General features: G+C 46.7%; 1 protein-coding gene across 1 annotated transcript in view; it reads left to right on the top strand.

The window, feature by feature from the left end:
- LOC123997895 (copine-8-like) overlaps nt 1-20,608 on the top strand; it is an 80,972-nt gene that overhangs the window by 52,690 nt on the left and 7,674 nt on the right. The window contains exons 8-17 of the mRNA XM_046302626.1: nt 1,366-1,469; nt 2,440-2,544; nt 3,796-3,837; nt 4,883-4,958; nt 5,207-5,263; nt 9,740-9,801; nt 10,938-10,984; nt 11,269-11,450; nt 11,878-12,005; nt 19,915-20,017. Of these exons, the coding sequence (XP_046158582.1) occupies nt 1,366-1,469; nt 2,440-2,544; nt 3,796-3,837; nt 4,883-4,958; nt 5,207-5,263; nt 9,740-9,801; nt 10,938-10,984; nt 11,269-11,450; nt 11,878-12,005; nt 19,915-20,017 (906 nt within the window). The remainder of the gene's footprint in view (nt 1-1,365; nt 1,470-2,439; nt 2,545-3,795; nt 3,838-4,882; nt 4,959-5,206; nt 5,264-9,739; nt 9,802-10,937; nt 10,985-11,268; nt 11,451-11,877; nt 12,006-19,914; nt 20,018-20,608) is intronic.

The raw sequence follows: 20,608 nt of genomic DNA, 5'->3' as shown, positions 1-20,608 counted from the left end.
AAGTGGGAGAACATGCACAATTGGTGGCTGATTAAATACTTTTTTTGCCCCACTGTATGTATGTATGTATGTATGTATGTATGTATGTATGTATGTATGTATGTATGTATGTATGTATGTATGTATGTATGTATGTATGTATGTATGTATGTATGTATGTATGTATGTATGTATGTATGTATGTATGTATGTATGTATGTATGTATGTATGTATGTATGTATGTATGTATGTATGTATGTATGTATGTATGTATGTATGTATGTATGTATGTATGAATGTTTATGTATTCATATCTATATGTATGGGTATATACATGTATGTATATGTATATGTATATGGATATATATATTTACCCAAAAAAGATATGGGAGATTGGAAACGATGCAGGCAATTACATTGATGGAAGCAACAATCTTTCTGCAATATTAAGCTGATCCACCTCTTTAAAAAAAAGATTGAACTCTTTGGCCTGAATACCAAGCCTGGAGGAAACCTGGCACCATCCCTACAGTGATGCATGGTGGTTGGGGAGACTAGTTAGGATCGAGGGAAAGATGAGCAGAGCAAAGTACAGAGATCCTTGATGAAAACCTGCTCCAGAGTGCTCAGCACCTCAGACTGGGGTGAAGGTTCACTTTCCAACAGGACAACAAACTTTCCAACAGGACACAGCTAAGACAACGTAGGAATGGCTGCGGGTCAAATCTCTGACTGTCCTTGAGTGGTCCAGCCAGAGCACGGACTTGAACCCAATCGAACATCTCTGGAGAGACCTGAAAATAGCTGTGCAGCAACGCTCCCCATCCAGCCTGACAGACCTTGAGAGGATCTGCAGAGAAGAATGGGAGAAACTCCCCAAATACAGGTGTGCCAAGTTTGTAGCGTCATACCCAAGAAGGCTCGATGCTGTTGTCATTGCCGAAGGTGCTTCTTCAAAGTACTGAGTAAAGGGTATTAATGCTAACGTAAATGTGATATTTCTGATTTTTATTTGTAATAAATTAGCAAAATGTCTAAACCTGTTTTTGCTTTGTCATTATGGGGTATTGTGTGTAGATTGATGAGGAACTTAAATAATGTAATACATTTTTGAATTAAGGATGTAAGGTAACAAAATTTGGAAAAAGTCAAGGGGTCTGAATACTTTCTGAAGGCACTGTACATCGACCTCGTCAAGAAGTTCGGATCTCTTGAAATAAGGGCTAAGGTTTTAGGGTGACAGTCACTGGACCCAGATTCGAGTTCCGGTCAGGGCTAACCCCTGAATTCGCTACAATACTGAGGCCCCAGCCAATCAAAATTGGTCCCTGTCTGTGGTGTTGATTGTCTGGCTGTTCCATTCATCTGTAACCTGGTCTCTCTAGGAGTCAGTGATGCTGCAGTTCTGTGGGAACAAGTTGGACAAGAAAGACTTCTTTGGGAAGTCTGATCCTTTTCTGGTGTTCTACCGCAGTAATGAGGACGGATCGTAAGTTGTCAATCGTTGATCCAGTTTTCCATTTTGTACAAAACATCTTTCAAAATCTAATCAAAAATGGATTCATTTGCAACCATTAACGTTTGTAAAGTGTTATTCAAAATATTTGAGTTTTTTTACTCTAAGACGTACAAAACACACCCAGATACTGTACTATATTTTGCCCATACACAGTGGGAAAAAGGCCTGTAGACAATGAACAGATACTGTACTATATTTGGTGTTTGCCCATACACAGTGGGAAAAAGGCCTGTAGACAATGAACAGATACTGTACACTCTCCAAATAGCAATAGTATATGGTTACATGTACGGTAAATAATAATGTCCATGTCCTAAACATCCCAGCTGAGACAGAGCGTATAGGTGGTGAGGGATGAGTGGGCGTGAAAGAGAGGATGAGAGGAGATCAAGAGAATGAAAGGAGAGGAAAAGAAAAAGAACGGGTCGTTGAGACTGAGTTGAGCACACGCTGTATGAGATGTCCTTGTCCAGCAGATGTTTTTATGAAAGCAGACTCCCTTTGTTTTGCGTTTAACGCATATGGCTTTTGTGCAGCTGGGTATTAACTGAAGCAGTTTAAATGGCTCCAGGGCACAACAGCAGTATGCTGCCTGCCCATCCTGAACACCTGGTCACACTGTGTGCTGTTTACGAGCAGTTGTTGTTGTTTGTTTAGATTTTTAAAGACAAAAATATGACAAACTTAATACTAAATAAGAAAACAAATGTAAACACACATAGCAAAGTTTGAGTTGGAAAACTGAGTCTCGAAAGGGTTCCAATACTGTAACGTGTGTGTGTGTGTGTGTGTGTGTGTGTGTGTGTGTGTGTGTGTGTGTGTGTGTGTGTGTGTGTGTGTGTGTGTGTGTGTGTGTGTGTGTGTGTGTGTGTGTGTGTGTGTGTGTGTGTGTGTGTGTGTGTGTGTGTGTGTGTGTGTGTGTGTGTGTGTGTTTTTCTAGGTTTACTATCTGCCATAAGACAGAGGTTGTAAAGAACACTCTGGACCCAGTGTGGCAGGCCTTCAAGATCCCTGTCAAGGCCCTGTGCAACGGCGATTATGATAGGTAACTGATACCAGAGATACAGGTAACTGATACCAGAGATACAGGTAACTGATACCAGAGATACAGGTAACTGATACCAGAGATGCAGGTAACTGATACCAGAGATGCAGGTAACTGATACCAGAGATGCAGGTAACTGATACCAGAGATGCAGGTAACTGATACCAGAGATGCAGGTAACTGATACCAGAGATACAGGTAACTGATACCAGAGGTACAGGTAACTGATACCAGAGATGCAGGTAACTGATACCAGAGATACAGGTAACTGATACCAGAGATACAGGTAACTGATACCAGAGATACAGGTAACTGATACCAGAGATACAGGTAACTGATACCAGAAATACAGGTGACTGATACCAGAGATGCAGGTAACTGATACCAGAGATACAGGTAACTGATACCAGAGATACAGGTAACTGGTAACAGAGATGCAGGTAACTGATAACAGAGATGCAGGTAACTGATAACAGAGATGCAGGTAACTGATACCAGAGATGCAGGTAACTGATACCAGAGATGCAGGTAACTGATACCAGAGATGCAGGTAACTGATACCAGAGATGCAGGTAACTGGTACCAGATATGCAGGTAACTGATACCAGAGATGCAGGTAACTGGTACCAGAGATGCAGGTAACTGATACCAGAGATGCAGGTACTGTAAATGAAAGATGCATAGATTCCGTACTTTGAAATAAAACGGAGAATGGCCTCTCCTCAACATTAAAATATATACACTCTAGTTATAAAATATTTATATAAATCAAATGTATTACTATAATAAATGCAATCCACTCTATAGGAATGACCAGAGCTAGCTAGGCCTCTTGGGTGTGATGTCTGCCTATATCACTAAGCAACAGAAACAAACCCCAACCCACAAATAACTAGGTATCAGTATTCCTCTGTACTTGGTAGTTGACCACAGACCATTTCTAGAACCACTTTAGGATTCAGGTACAAAGCAGTGGCTGCTGCTACAATCTTTATTTTTTTGCGACCCGTGACTCCTGCAATCTTTAGCATATTGAATCCCAATAGCAGACATAACTTCCTGAGAGCAGTCCTCTTAGAGCCAGACCATCTTCTTACACAGATGAGCGCTTCTCATTTAAACAAAGATTCTCAATCAGCACACTAATTGTTTTTTTCTAATGGAATTTCTCTCTGTCTCTCTGTCTCTCTCTCTCTCTCTCTCTCTCTCTCTCTCTCTCTCTCTCTCTCTCTCTCTCTCTCTGTCTCTCAGGAGCATAAAGGTGGAGGTGTATGATTGGGACAGAGATGGAGGGTAGGTACTGCCTCAGACACATAATACACACACACACACACACACACACACACACACACACACACACACACACACACACACACACACACACACACACACACACACACACACACACACACACACACACACACACACACACACACACACACACACACACACACACACACACACACACACACACTTACATGCAGGCAGGTACACACACGCCACTTTTTTATCACATGATAATTTGTGAGACAACACACTATATAGGCATCCACAAAAATACAGACATTGATGAAATGTCATTGAATTTAATAGACAAAATATATTGTATCTCTATGAGAAACAATAACTCTCCACTGTGATGGATGAGGAGGTTGGGAGGATGAGGAGGTTGGGAGGATGAGGAGGTTGGGGGGATGAGTAGATTGGGAGGATGAGGAGGTTGGGGGGGATGAGTAGGTTGGGAGGATGAGGAGGTTGGGAGGATGTGGAGGTTGGGAGGATATGGAGGTTGGGAGGATGTGGAGGTTGGGAGGATGACGAGGTTGGGAGGATGAGGAGGTTGGGAGGATGAGGAGGTTGGGAGGATGAGGAGGTTGGGAGGATGAGGAGGTTGGGAGGATGAGGAGGTTGGGAGGATGAGGAGGTTGGGAGGATGAGGTCAAAGCTGGTAGGTACCAAACCTGTTCAGGGGTGTCTGACACTGAGTACTGTTGCATGCACACAATAATATGATTATTGTGGATAGTCAGATGAATATAATAGTTTGTTTAAAACTTTTGCCTGCTTTACAAGAAGAACAGTGTTGCCACATGCACAGATCAAATACAACGCTTGAACGCCCATTTAGCTGATTACATGTAATTCCAAAGATTGCTCAGAAAACCAGGTGTTTTACTTGCCGCATCCTTACTTCGATTATGACCGTATGCCGATTAAGATAAGCGGAGTAAGGTGTCTACATGACTAATGCCATACTCAGCCTACTGCCAGAATCAGTTTAATATCGATTTATTAGTGTGTATGTAAATGTACTCAGTGTGTGTGTTTGCCCACCCAGGCATGACTACATTGGGGAGTTCAGCACCAGATACAGGGAGATGTCAAGAGGCCAGTCACAGTTCCACACCTATGAGGTAAAAAACACACACACAAACACACAAACACGCACACAACCTTGCCTCAGCTGTTTACCCAAACAATGAACCTTCCAGGGCATTGCACTAATTGTCTAAGCAATAACCTTTGCTCTCCCGCATCCATCTGCTTTCATGGCCTAGTCAGCCTATTAGATTGAGGAACAGAATTCAGTTAAGACAGGCTTTATTTTCAACCTACGATCAACGAGACGAATTGAACCAAGCCCTGTTCTCCTTCTCTGCAGGTGGTAAATCAGAAGAAGAGAGACAAGAAGAAGAAGAGATACCTCAACTCAGGAACAGTGAGTTAATACCCTCTTCTACTCTAGCAATCCCTTAATGGGATTCTATCAGTGTGATTCTGCACTTACGTATCTGTGCCTGTTCATAGACCAAAGGAGTCACTGTTGAAAGACTAGTCTAGTCCTGTACTCTGTGTGCTGTTGAAAGACTGGTCTAGTCCTGCACTCTGTGTGCTGTTGAAAGACTAGTCTAGTCCTGCACTCTGTGTGCTGTTGAAAGACTAGTCTAGTCCTGCACTCTGTGTGCTGTTGAAAGACTAGTCTAGTCCTGCACTCTGTGTGCTGTTGAAAGACTAGTCTAGTCCTGCACTCTGTGTGCTGTTGAAAGACTAGTCTAGTCCTGCACTCTGTGTGCTGTTGAAAGACTAGTCTAGTCCTGCACTCTGTGTGCTGTTGAAAGACTAGTCTAGTCCTGCACTCTGTGTGCTGTTGAAAGACTAGTCTAGTCCTGCACTCTGTGTGCTGTTGAAAGACTAGTCTAGTCCTGCACTCTGTGTGCTGTTGAAAGACTGGTCTAGTCCTGCACTCTGTGTGCTGTTGAAAGACTAGTCTAGTCCTGCACTCTGTGTGCTGTTGAAAGACTAGTCTAGTCCTGCACTCTGTGTGCTGTTGAAAGACTAGTCTAGTCCTGCACTCTGTGTGCTGTTGAAAGACTGGTCTAGTCCTGCACTCTGTGTGCTGTTGAAAGACTGGTCTAGTCCTGCACTCTGTGTGCTGTTGAAAGACTAGTCTAGTCCTGCACTCTGTGTGCTGTTGAAAGACTGGTCTAGTCCTGCACTCTGTGTGCTGTTGAAAGAATGGTCTAGTCCTGCACTCTGTGTGCTGTTGAAAGACTAGTCTAGTCCTGCACTCTGTGTGCTGTTGAAAGACTAGTCTAGTCCTGCACTCTGTGTGCTGTTGAAAGACTGGTCTAGTCCTGCACTCTGTGTGCTGTTGAAAGACTAGTCTAGTCCTGCACTCTGTGTGCTGTTGAAAGACTAGTCTAGTCCTGCACTCTGTGTGCTGTTGAAAGACTAGTCTAGTCCTGCACTCTGTGTGCTGTTGAAAGACTAGTCTAGTCCTGCACTCTGTGTGCTGTTGAAAGACTAGTCTAGTCCTGCACTCTGTGTGCTGTTGAAAGACTAGTCTAGTCCTGCACTCTGTGTGCTGTTGAAAGACTAGTCTAGTCCTGCACTCTGTGTGCTGTTGAAAGACTGGTCTAGTCCTGCACTCTGTGTGCTGTTGAAAGACTAGTCTAGTCCTGCACTCTGTGTGCTGTTGAAAGACTAGTCTAGTCCTGCACTCTGTGTGCTGTTGAAAGACTGGTCTAGTCCTGCACTCTGTGTGCTGTTGAAAGACTAGTCTAGTCCTGCACTCTGTGTGCTGTTGAAAGACTAGTCTAGTCCTGCACTCTGTGTGCTGTTGAAAGACTAGTCTAGTCCTGCACTCTGTGTGCTGTTGAAAGACTAGTCTAGTCCTGCACTCTGTGTGCTGTTGAAAGACTGGTCTAGTCCTGCACTCTGTGTGCTGTTGAAAGACTAGTCTAGTCCTGCACTCTGTGTGCTGTTGAAAGACTAGTCTAGTCCTGCACTCTGTGTGCTGTTGAAAGACTGGTCTAGTCCTGCACTCTGTGTGCTGTTGAAAGACTAGTCTAGTCCTGCACTCTGTGTGCTGTTGAAAGACTAGTCTAGTCCTGCACTCTGTGTGCTGTTGAAAGACTAGTCTAGTCCTGCACTCTGTGTGCTGTTGAAAGACTAGTCTAGTCCTGCACTCTGTGTGCTGTTGAAAGACTAGTCTAGTCCTGCACTCTGTGTGCTGTTGAAAGACTAGTCTAGTCCTGCACTCTGTGTGCTGTTGAAAGACTAGTCTAGTCCTGCACTCTGTGTGCTGTTGAAAGACTGGTCTAGTCCTGCACTCTGTGTGCTGTTGAAAGACTAGTCTAGTCCTGCACTCTGTGTGCTGTTGAAAGACTAGTCTAGTCCTGCACTCTGTGTGCTGTTGAAAGACTAGTCTAGTCCTGCACTCTGTGTGCTGTTGAAAGACTAGTCTAGTCCTGCACTCTGTGTGCTGTTGAAAGACTGCTGTCTAGTCCTGCACTCTGTGTGCTGTTGAAAGACTAGTCTAGTCCTGCACTCTGTGTGCTGTTGAAAGACTAGTCTAGTCCTGCACTCTGTGTGCTGTTGAAAGACTGGTCTAGTCCTGCACTCTGTGTGCTGTTGAAAGACTAGTCTAGTCCTGCACTCTGTGTGCTGTTGAAAGACTAGTCTAGTCCTGCACTCTGTGTGCTGTTGAAAGACTAGTCTAGTCCTGCACTCTGTGTGCTGTTGAAAGAATGGTCTAGTCCTGCACTCTGTGTGCTGTTGAAAGACTAGTCTAGTCCTGCACTCTGTGTGCTGTTGAAAGACTAGTCTAGTCCTGCACTCTGTGTGCTGTTGAAAGACTGGTCTAGTCCTGCACTCGGTGTGCTGTTGAAAGACTGGTCTAGTCCTGCACTCTGTGTGCTGTTGAAAGACTAGTCTAGTCCTGCACTCTGTGTGCTGTTGAAAGACTAGTCTAGTCCTGCACTCTGTGTGCTGTTGAAAGACTAGTCTAGTCCTGCACTCTGTGTGCTGTTGAAAGACTAGTCTAGTCCTGCACTCTGTGTGCTGTTGAAAGACTAGTCTAGTCCTGCACTCTGTGTGCTGTTGAAAGACTAGTCTAGTCCTGCACTCTGTGTGCTGTTGAAAGACTGGTCTAGTCCTGCACTCTGTGTGCTGTTGAAAGACTAGTCTAGTCCTGCACTCTGTGTGCTGTTGAAAGACTGGTCTAGTCCTGCACTCTGTGTGCTGTTGAAAGACTGGTCTAGTCCTGCACTCTGTGTGCTGTTGAAAGACTGGTCTAGTCCTGCACTCTGTGTGCTGTTGAAAGACTAGTCTAGTCCTGCACTCTGTGTGCTGTTGAAAGACTAGTCTAGTCCTGCACTCTGTGTGCTGTTGAAAGACTAGTCTAGTCCTGCACTCTGTGTGCTGTTGAAAGACTAGTCTAGTCCTGCACTCTGTGTGCTGTTGAAAGACTAGTCTAGTCCTGCACTCTGTGTGCTGTTGAAAGACTAGTCTAGTCCTGCACTCTGTGTGCTGTTGAAAGACTGGTCTAGTCCTGCACTCTGTGTGCTGTTGAAAGACTAGTCTAGTCCTGCACTCTGTGTGCTGTTGAAAGACTAGTCTAGTCCTGCACTCTGTGTGCTGTTGAAAGACTAGTCTAGTCCTGCACTCTGTGTGCTGTTGAAAGACTAGTCTAGTCCTGCACTCTGTGTGCTGTTGAAAGACTAGTCTAGTCCTGCACTCTGTGTGCTGTTGAAAGACTAGTCTAGTCCTGCACTCTGTGTGCTGTTGAAAGACTAGTCTAGTCCTGCACTCTGTGTGCTGTTGAAAGACTAGTCTAGTCCTGCACTCTGTGTGCTGTTGAAAGACTAGTCTAGTCCTGCACTCTGTGTGCTGTTGAAAGACTGGTCTAGTCCTGCACTCTGTGTGCTGTTGAAAGACTAGTCTAGTCCTGCACTCTGTGTGCTGTTGAAAGACTGGTCTAGTCCTGCACTCTGTGTGCTGTTGAAAGACTAGTCTAGTCCTGCACTCTGTGTGCTGTTGAAAGACTAGTCTAGTCCTGCACTCTGTGTGCTGTTGAAAGACTAGTCTAGTCCTGCACTCTGTGTGCTGTTGAAAGACTGGTCTAGTCCTGCACTCTGTGTGCTGTTGAAAGACTAGTCTAGTCCTGCACTCTGTGTGCTGTTGAAAGACTAGTCTAGTCCTGCACTCTGTGTGCTGTTGAAAGACTAGTCTAGTCCTGCACTCTGTGTGCTGTTGAAAGACTGGTCTAGTCCTGCACTCTGTGTGCTGTTGAAAGACTAGTCTAGTCCTGCACTCTGTGTGCTGTTGAAAGACTAGTCTAGTCCTGCACTCTGTGTGCTGTTGAAAGACTAGTCTAGTCCTGCACTCTGTGTGCTGTTGAAAGACTAGTCTAGTCCTGCACTCTGTGTGCTGTTGAAAGACTAGTCTAGTCCTGCACTCTGTGTGCTGTTGAAAGACTAGTCTAGTCCTGCACTCTGTGTGCTGTTGCCAACTTTTCTATGGTTGTTGTGCCATGTTGAAATAGGTGTACTCTATTGTGTACTCTATGTATTGTTTAAATAGGTGTACTCTATTGTGTACTCTATGTATTGTTTAAATAGGTGTACTCTATGGTGTACTCTATTGTGTGCTCTATTGTGTACTCTATGTATTGTTGAAATAGGTGTACTCTATGGTGTACTCTATGTATTGTTGAAATAGGTGTACTCTATGGTGTACTCTATTGTGTACTCTATGTACTGTTGAAATAGGTGTGGTAATACTGTAGTTCCACTGAAATCCCAATGTGTTTTAAAGGGATAGTTCACTTTTATAAAGTTTTAGGCTTATTATAAAGTCGGAAATAAGCTAAAACTTCAAAAAGTATCCCTTTAACCTCCGAACATGTTGCCAGGTAACCCTGCTGTCCTGCCTGGTGGACATGGAGCTCACCTTCCTGGACTACATCAAAGGGGGGTACGTTACAAAGTTTCGTTTTTAATTAAAGTCTCATTTGAATAGGGACACATTTAATTAAAGTTCAATTTGAATAGGAACACATTGAATTAAAGTCTCATTTGAATAGGGACACATTGAATAAAAGTTTAATTTGAATAGGGACGCATTAAATAAAAGTTTAATTTGAATAGGGACACATTGAATTAAAGTTACATTTGAATAGGGACACATTGAATTGAAGTTGAATTTGAATAGTGACACATTGAATGAAAGTTGAATTTGAATAGTGACACATTGAATTAAAGTTAAATTTGAATAGGGACACATTGAATGAAAGTTGAATTTGAATAGGGACACATTGAATTAAAGTTGAATTTGAATAGTGACACATTGAATGAAAGTTGAATTTGAATAGGGACACATTGAATGAAAGTTGAATTTGAATAGTGACACATTGAATTAAAGTTGAATTTGAATAGGGACACATTGAATTAAAGTTAAATTTGAATAGGGACACATTGAATTAAAGTTGAATTTGAATAGTGACACATTGAATGAAAGTTGAATTTGAATAGGGACACATTGAATTAAAGTTAAATTTGAATAGGGACACATTGAATTAAAGTTGAATGTGAATAGGGACACATTGAATTAAAGTTCAATTTGAATAGGGACACATTGAATACACAACAGTCAGATGCATTGCACCATCACTCTTTAGCCTACACCTCATTTCCATTGCTTGTCCCTAGATCTGTGTTAAAACGTTTAGTACTAGCTTTCCATGTTGTATTGTTCATTTTGACTGTGTACCCCATGCAACCTGCACATTTTTATTTCCAAGCAGCTAACATAATGTATTACTGAAATAGGTTATACTAATTTAACTGAAACAATTTCCATGGTAACCTCTTCATCTAGCGCTAAACTCACTTACATCCCTAGTGGTAATTGAAGGTAGGAACAAACTCCTAGTTAAGTGGATTACTAATCTGCTCGTAGGCCTATGTTCATTTTGCAGGTGACAGCAGTTACTGATAACTCATAAACCCTTGTCAATTAATTGAGTTAGTCGGATCGCTTTGACTCGTGATGTAATTGAATGTAGTATGACTGACGCTTCAATACCTTTACTGTTTGGTTTTGTCTTGCAGGACTCAGATTAATTTCACGGTGGCAATTGATTTCACAGCATCAAATGGTGAGTGTGACCAAATCTGTTTTTAGTTCTTGTCAGGCCTTGAGAACCCTGTGCCTGTGTGGCAGTAAGGTAATGTCCATGTGTTTTGAATGTTGGTGTCAGAAAACCCAAGACAAAAGGAGGAACAATTTGCACCACCAACATTACAGCTACAAGGCTTTTTTTCAAGACAATTCTCAATGGTAGAAAGCTGCTTAATAGTTTGCAATGTATGAACAGCATCCCCTCTTTCCAACTACACAATAGTGTGGACCTCAGTTCTACTGTGTTGGGTTTGTGTCCAGGCAACCCGTCTCAGCCCACCTCCCTCCACTACATGAGTCCGTACCAGTTGAATGCCTACGCCATGGCTCTCAGGGCCGTGGGGGAGATCATCCAGGACTATGACAGTGACAAGATGTTCCCTGCTCTGGGCTTCGGAGCCAAGCTGCCCCCGGACGGACGCGTCTCGCACGAGTTCGCTCTGGTGAGGAGACAGGAGACACCTCCATCCATCCTTACATCCATCTATCCCTCCTCCTTCTTACCTGCCACTCTCTCATCAGTCCTGGTTCTGGACCAGTGGAGGCTGGTGGAGAGAGAACTGACAAATTAACCCTTAGGCTCTGGTCATATGTAGTTCACTAGTAGTTCCTGTTCTAACCCTTCCTATCCAGATGTAGTGCCTATGCCGCCCTAGGGGCTGGCAGTCATTCCAGCTGCTCAGTTGGGGAACACTCTCCCCAGAGGGGCCCAGCCTGAGACCACGACAGGCCCCATATGCATTCATCTAGGCATTAAGGATTTACTGAGTTAGTCTTTTAAGAATGGACTGCATGGAGAGAGGGAGAGAGGGAGATTTCTATGTTGTCTCGCTCATGTTCCTGATGTTTGTTCTGTGTGTTCCTGTATAGAACGGGAACCCTCAGAACCCATACTGCAGTGGAATTGAGGGAGTGATGGAGGCTTACTACCAGAGCCTCAAGTCTGTCCGCCTCTACGGACCCACACACTTCTCCCCTGTTATCAACCACGTGGCCAGGTACTGTAGGTCATACACACACTCACACCAGAACTAACCACCATGTACAAAGAGCATTCCCAGTGCGATTCCATTGAACTCCTACTGTGGTCCTTCAGTGTGGTACAATAAACTGCTATGATCAATAGATAGCCCCAGTGTGTTCCACAGTGACCTGTGACTCCTCAGGGAAAGACCAGATTAAAATAAATGCTGTAATAGCTCAGCCGTCCCACTGAAATCAATACTAACTGTGGTGGAATGAACACACACGGACACACGCACACCTACGCACAGACAAACACCCACGCACACCTACGCACAGACAAACACCCACGCACACCTACGCACAGACAAACACCCACGCACACCTACGCACAGACAAACACCCACGCACACCTACGCACAGACAAACACCCACGCACACCTACGCACAGACAAACACCCACGCACACCTACGCACAGACAAACACCCACGCACACCTACGCACAGACAAACACCCACGCACACCTACGCACAGACAAACACCCACGCACACCTACGCACAGACAAACACCCACGCACACCTACGCACAGACAAACACCCACCAAACACCCACGCACACCTACGCACACCACAGACAAACAACGCACACCTACGCACAGACAAACACCCATGCACACCTACGCACAGACAAACACCCACGCACACCTACGCACAGACAAACACCCACGCACACCTACGCACAGACAAACACCCACGCACACCTACGCACAGACAAACACCCACGCACACCTACGCACAGACAAACACCCACGCACACCTACGCACAGACAAACACCCATACGCACACCTACGCACAGACAAACACCCACGCACACCTACGCACAGACAAACACCCACGCACACCTACGCACAGACAAAGGAAAATGTTATGAAAAACGACACACCTACGCACAGACAAACAAACACTATTGCGCAATAAAATCACAGACAAACACCTCACGCACATTCTACGCACAGACAAACACCCACGCACACCTACGCACAGACAAACACCCACGCACACCTACGCACAGACAAACACCCACGCACACCTACGCATTCACTATTGGGAAACAAACATCTATACCACAGCACACCTACGCACAGACAAACACCCACGCACACCTACGCACAGACAAACAGCACACCTACGCACAGACAAACACCCACGCACACCTACGCACAGACAAACACCCACGCACACCTACGCACAGACAAACACCCAACGCACACCTACGCACAGACAAACACCCACGCACACCTACGCACAGACAAACACCCACGCACACCTACGCACAGACAAACACCCACGCACACCTACGCACAGACAAACACCCACGCACACCTACGCACAGACAAACACCCACGCACACCTACGCACAGACAAACACCCACGCACACCTACGCACAGACAAACACCCACGCACACCTACGCACAGACAAACACCCACGCACACCTACGCACAGACAAACACCCACGCACACCTACGCACAGACAAACACCCACGCACACCTACGCACAGACAAACACCCACGCACGCAGGCATGCACACATGCACAAACACCCGTCTTGTCTTCTCAGTTTGAGAAAATCGTTTGTGCTTTGTGTGCAACCGCTGAGCACACCGTGGAGATCAAAGGTCAACATAGGTCTGCCTGTCAGACGGTGATCAGAAAGGAACACTCTTTTCACACCCACTCACAGAACAGTAAGTAACCACACATGAAAGCAGCAGCTCAAGCTATGATTGGTGAAACTACCACGTCCGTTTATGATGTCACAACAAAGACGTTACTGTTTTACTTTACTTTTTTTTCGTCGGACATCATTGCATGCTCCTCTCCTCCATTTCATCAACACAACCGAAACAATAACAAGGGCGCTGGGGGGGGGGTGTCGAACAGTGGCGCTGTTTCTCCCTTTATTGGATTTCAGCTTTAAGTGTGCGTCCCAATTGGTCCCATAGGCTCTGGTCCAAATGAGTGCACTATATAGGGAATATGGTGCAGTTTAGGACGCACTCTTAATGTCACATCTCCTCACCATCACACAAATAGATGCGAGAACCCAGTTCAGATTAGATTACAACATCACACCGGTGTCTTTATATGAAGAAGAAGGAAAAATGTTATGAAAAAAGGGACACACAAGACGAGGATAAAACATCCAGCTTCCAACGTAATCCCTTACTTATTGCAGCAATAAAATCAACTGCAAATGCAAGCAAGAGGTCAGAGGTCTTCTCCTCCTCTGTATCCAAAGTTATTCAATATTGTCCTTCAAAAGTATTCATTCAACGTTGCATGCAGATAGAATGGTTGGTGGTTGTTGAAAACAAATAAGGCTTTGCACGATCGACTAGTGGACAGACACTATGGGAGACATCGTGAATAATGTTAATTTTATCCGAGCAGAAGAGAATTGTACTCGGTGCCTCGCTGTCTCTCCGTGTGTGCAGTGTCCCCGTGCCATACATGCTCTACTTGATATTCACTATTGGGAAATCTTACCCAATCATCTATAAACACACACAAGATTGACTGTAACAAGCTATCTCCCCCATCCCTCTTCGCTCCTCAACTCCCATCTATTTCCCGGTGTGGTCAGACCGCCCACGTGGCCTAAGAATAGCCTCTTCGCTCCTCAACTCCCATCTATTTCCCGGTGTGGTCAGACCGCCCACGTGGCCTAAGAATAGCCTCTTCGCTCCTCAACTCCCATCTATTTCCCGGTGTGGTCAGACCGCCCACGTGGCCTAAGAATAGCCTCTTCGCTCCTCAACTCCCATCTATTTCCCGGTGTGGTCAGACCGCCCACGTGGCCTAAGAATAGCCTCTTCGCTCCTCAACTCCCATCTATTTCCCGGTGTGGTCAGACCGCCCACGTGGCCTAAGAATAGCCTCTTCGCTCCTCAACTCCCATCTATTTCCCGGTGTGGTCAGACCGCCCACGTGGCCTAAGAATAGCCTCTTCGCTCCTCAACTCCCATCTATTTCCCGGTGTGGTCAGACCGCCCACGTGGCCTAAGAATAGCCTCTTCGCTCCTCAACTCCCATCTATTTCCCGGTGTGGTCAGACCGCCCACGTGGCCTAAGAATAGCCTCTTCGCTCCTCAACTCCCATCTATTTCCCGGTGTGGTCAGACCGCCCACGTGGCCTAAGAATAGCCTCTTCGCTCCTCAACTCCCATCTATTTCCCGGTGTGGTCAGACCGCCCACGTGGCCTAAGAATAGCCTCTTCGCTCCTAAACTCCCATCTATTTCCCGGTGTGGTCAGACCGCCCACGTGGCCTAAGAATAGCCTCTTCGCTCCTCAACTCCCATCTATTTCCCGGTGTGGTCAGACCGCCCACGTGGCCTAAGAATAGCCTCTTCGCTCCTCAACTCCCATCTATTTCCCGGTGTGGTCAGACCGCCCACGTGGCCTAAGAATAGCCTCTTCGCTCCTCAACTCCCATCTATTTCCCGGTGTGGTCAGACCGCCCACGTGGCCTAAGAATAGCCTCTTCGCTCCTCAACTCCCATCTATTTCCCGGTGTGGTCAGACCGCCCACGTGGCCTAAGAATAGCCTCTTCGCTCCTCAACTCCCATCTATTTCCCGGTGTGGTCAGACCGCCCACGTGGCCTAAGAATAGCCTCTTCGCTCCTCAACTCCCATCTATTTCCCGGTGTGGTCAGACCGCCCACGTGGCCTAAGAATAGCCTCTTCGCTCCTCAACTCCCATCTATTTCCCGGTGTGGTCAGACCGCCCACGTGGCCTAAGAATAGCCTCTTCGCTCCTCAACTCCCATCTATTTCTCGGTGTGGTCAGACCGCCCACGTGGCCTAAGAATAGCCTCTTCGCTCCTCAACTCCCATCTATTTCCCGGTGTGGTCAGACCGCCCACGTGGCCTAAGAATAGCCTCTTCGCTCCTCAACTCCCATCTATTTCCCGGTGTGGTCAGACCGCCCACGTGGCCTAAGAATAGCCTCTTCGCTCCTCAACTCCCATCTATTTCCCGGTGTGGTCAGACCGCCCACGTGGCCTAAGAATAGCCTCTTCGCTCCTCAACTCCCATCTATTTCCCGGTGTGGTCAGACCGCCCACGTGGCCTAAGAATAGCCTCTTCGCTCCTCAACTCCCATCTATTTCCCGGTGTGGTCAGACCGCCCACGTGGCCTAAGAATAGCCTCTTCGCTCCTCAACTCCCATCTATTTCCCGGTGTGGTCAGACCGCCCCGCCTAAGACGTGGCTCAACTCCCATCCGGTGTGGTCAGACCGCCCACGTGGCCTAAGAATAGCCTCTTCGCTCCTCAACTCCCATCTATTTCCCGGTGTGGTCAGACCGCCCACGTGGCCTAAGAATAGCCTCTTCGCTCCTCAACTCCCATCTATTTCCCGGTGTGGTCAGACCGCCCACGTGGCCTAAGAATAGCCTCTTCGCTCCTCAACTCCCATCTATTTCCCGGTGTGGTCAGACCGCCCACGTGGCCTAAGAATAGCCTCTTCGCTCCTCAACTCCCATCTATTTCCCGGTGTGGTCAGACCGCCCACGTGGCCTAAGAATAGCCTCTTGGCTCCTCAACTCCCATCTATTTCCCGGTGTGGTCAGACCCCACGTGGCCTAAGAATAGCCTCTTGGCTCCTCAACTCCCATCTATTTCCTGGTGTGGTCAGACCGCCCACGTGGCCTAAGAATAGCCTCTTCGCTCCTCAACTCCCATCTATTTCCCGGTGTGGTCAGACCCACGTGGCCTAAGAATAGCCTCTTGGCTCCTCAACTCCCATCTATTTCCCGGTGTGGTCAGACCCCACGTGGCCTAAGAATAGCCTCTTGGCTCCTCAACTCCCATCTATTTCCCGGTGTGGTCAGACCCACGTGGCCTAAGAATAGCCTCTTCGCTCCTCAACTCCCATCTATTTCCCGGTGTGGTCAGACCCACGTGGCCTAAGAATAGCCTCTTCGCTCCTCAACTCCCATCTATTTCCCGGTGTGGTCAGACCCACGTGGCCTAAGAATAGCCTCTTCGCTCCTCAACTCCCATCTATTTCCCGGTGTGGTCAGACCCACGTGGCCTAAGAATAGCCTCTTCGCTCCTCAACTCCCATCTATTTCCCGGTGTGGTCAGACCCACGTGGCCTAAGAATAGCCTCTTCGCTCCTCAACTCCCATCTATTTCCCGGTGTGGTCAGACCCACGTGGCCTAAGAATAGCCTCTTCGCTCCTCAACTCCCATCTATTTCCTGTGTGGTCAGACTAAGAATAGCCTAAGAATAGCCTCTTGGCTCCTCAACTCCCATCTATTTCCTGGTGTGGTCAGACCGCCCACGTGGCCTAAGAATAGCCTCTTCGCTCCTCAACTCCCATCTATTTCCCGGTGTGGTCAGACCCACGTGGCCTAAGAATAGCCTCTTGGCTCCTCAACTCCCATCTATTTCCCGGTGTGGTCAGACCCCACGTGGCCTAAGAATAGCCTCTTGGCTCCTCAACTCCCATCTATTTCCCGGTGTGGTCAGACCCACGTGGCCTAAGAATAGCCTCTTCGCTCCTCAACTCCCATCTATTTCCCGGTGTGGTCAGACCCACGTGGCCTAAGAATAGCCTCTTCGCTCCTCAACTCCCATCTATTTCCCGGTGTGGTCAGACCCACGTGGCCTAAGAATAGCCTCTTCGCTCCTCAACTCCCATCTATTTCCCGGTGTGGTCAGACCCCACGTGGCCTAAGAATAGCCTCTTGGCTCCTCAACTCCCATCTATTTCCCGGTGTGGTCAGACCCACGTGGCCTAAGAATAGCCTTGCCGTTCATAGCTCATTTATTCTCAGTGATACCAAAACACACTGAGGGAAATCATTTTCACCCAAATAAGTGTCTCTAGTTTCCAACGAGATCATCATACTCGCACGTGTGGCTCTATTTATTTGCCACCAGATGGTGTGCACCCCCAGGTTACAGTCCATGTATGGGCCAGATTTGGGTCTCAACCATCAGCCAAACCAATGACCAAACCACCACTGACATTGAGTGGCTGCTGCCAACATACTGACTCAAATCTCTAGCCACTTTAATAATAAAAAATTGGATGTAATAAATGTATCACAAGTCACTTTAAACAATGCCACTGTATATAATGTTTACATACCCTACGTTACTCATCCCATATGTAAATACTGTATACCATCTACTGCATCTTGCCTATGCCGTTCGGCCATCGCTCATCCATATATTTATAAGTACATATTCTTATTCATTCCTTTACACTTGTGTGTGTATAAGGTAGTTGTTGTGAAATTGTTAGATTACTTGTTAGATATTACTGCACAGTCGGAACTAGAAGCACAAGCATTTCGCTACACTCGCATTAACATCTGCTAACCATGTGTATGTGACCAATAAAATTTGATTTGATTTGACTAGAGGTCCATGCAAGAGAATAGACAGATGAGTAAAAGAGTGGTCATAGGCTAACACAAAATATGCTTCATAGCAGGGGTTGGAACCTAAATTGTTTTCCAATCATTTTGTTCTGAACAGAACCAGTATTTTTTTGGTTCCTTTCAGTTTGCTTAATGTTGGACAAAAGCTAGCTAGCTAACGAGCTTGTGTGTGCAGAGGCACACAATTAAAAACACGCCTTCTTTTTTGTGGCTAATAAATACAATGTGAGTAATGATAACTACAGTATCCTTAACTAGCATTGAAAAAACTTAATCCATTCTTTTGTAATAAAAAATCACTCTCTAATTTCTGAATCACGCTTGTAACGTCAGTAGGCTACAGTAGCCTATGCTTCAGAGGGGGAGGGACATGAGAAGGGGGTGGGGTAGATTGCCCACACACACACACACACACACACACACACACACACACACACACACACACACACACACACACACACACACACACACACACACACACACACACACACACACACACACACACAGGCAAAGATTTCCAGCTGGCAGGCAGACACTGGAATAAGTTTCTGAGTGACAGAGTGAGAGCTTTGCATAGGCGCTTTGTTGCATTTTTTGTGGGACTGAAACAAATGCTGGACTGTAAAATAACGTTATTACCCGGTTCTCATGCTTTTAAAATAATGCTTCTATTCTAGAACAGTATATTTTATTCGGTTTTCAGTTCTGTTCCCTGAATCGGGTCCAACCCCTGCTTCATAGATACATTTAATTAATCGATTTATGACATTTGACATTGTAGTCATTTAGGGAACGCTCTTATCCAGAGAGACTTACAGTATTATTGATTACACGCTGCAACTCATATTGCTCTCCTCCCTGCTCTCCTCCCACCAACATCTCTGTTTCCCCTCCCCTCCCCTCCCCTCCCCTCCCCTCCCCTCCCTCCCCTCCCCTCCCCTCCCCTCTTCTCCTCTCTCTCGCTCCCCCCCCTCCCCTCCCCTCCCCTCCCCTCTTCTCCTCTCTCTCTCCCCCTCCCCTCCCCTCCCCCTCCCCTCCCCTCCCCTCCCCTCCCCTCCCCCCCCTCCCCTCCCCTCTCTCGCTCTCCCCCTCCCCTCCCCTCCCCTCTTCTCCTCTCTCTCGCTCTCCCCTCGCCTCCCCTCTTCTCCTCTCTCTCGCTCTCCGCCCCCCCTCCCCTCCCCTCCCCTCTTCTCCTCTCTCTCGCTCTCCGCCCCCCCTCCCCCCCTCCCCTCCCCTCCCCTCTTCTCCTCTCTCTCGCTCCCCCCCCCTCCCCTCCCCTCCCCTCTTCTCCCTCCTCTCTCCCCCCCTCCCCCTCCCCTCCCCTCCCCTCCCCTCTCTCGCTCTCCCCCCCTCCCCTCCCCTCCCCTCTTCTCCTCTCTCTCGCTCTCCCCTCCCCTCCCCTCTTCTCCTCTCTCTCGCTCTCCCCCCCCCCCCCTCCCCTCCCCTCTTCTCCTCTCTCTCGCTCTCCGCCCCCCCCTCCAGGTATGCACAATCAGTGAAAGACGGCTCCCAGTACTTCATCCTCCTTATCATCTCGGACGGTGTCATCACCGACATGGCTCAGACCAAAGAGTCTATCGTAAATGTAAGACATCTCAAACTTACTATTAATTAAAGGCCCACAGCCATTTTTATACATGTAAAATGTATGCTATAGCCTACACATCTTCATGAGTTAGAGTGGTTACATTTATCCAGCCCCATCCCCCAGTTATATAGCAAACCAAGTGGCGGGTCTAGATTTACAGTGAGAGAAAAAGTATTTGATCCCCTGCTGATTTTTCACATTTGCCCACTGACAAAGAAATGGTCAGTCTATAATTTTAATGGTAGGTTTATTTGAACAGTGAGAGACAGAATAACAAAAACAACATCCAGAAAAACGCATGTCAAAAATTTTATAAATTGATTTGCATTTTAATGAGGGAAATAAGTATTTGACTCCTCTGCAAAACATGACTTAGTACTTGGTGGCAAAACCCTTGTTGGCAATCACAGAAGTCAGACGTTTCTTGTAGTTGGCCACCAGATTTGCACACATCTCAGGAGGGATTTTGTCCCGCTCCTCTTTGCAGATCTTCTCCAAGTCATTAAGGTTTCGAGGCTGAAGTTTGGCAACTCGAACCTTCAGCTCCCTCGACAGATTTTCTATGTCATTGAGGTCTGGAGACTGGCT

The sequence above is a fragment of the Oncorhynchus gorbuscha genome, linkage group LG01 (genome assembly GCF_021184085.1).
Source record: "Oncorhynchus gorbuscha isolate QuinsamMale2020 ecotype Even-year linkage group LG01, OgorEven_v1.0, whole genome shotgun sequence".
NCBI lineage: Eukaryota > Metazoa > Chordata > Actinopteri > Salmoniformes > Salmonidae > Oncorhynchus > Oncorhynchus gorbuscha.
Note: the sequence above shows the minus strand (reverse complement) of the source record. Positions and strands in the feature narration are given on the sequence as shown.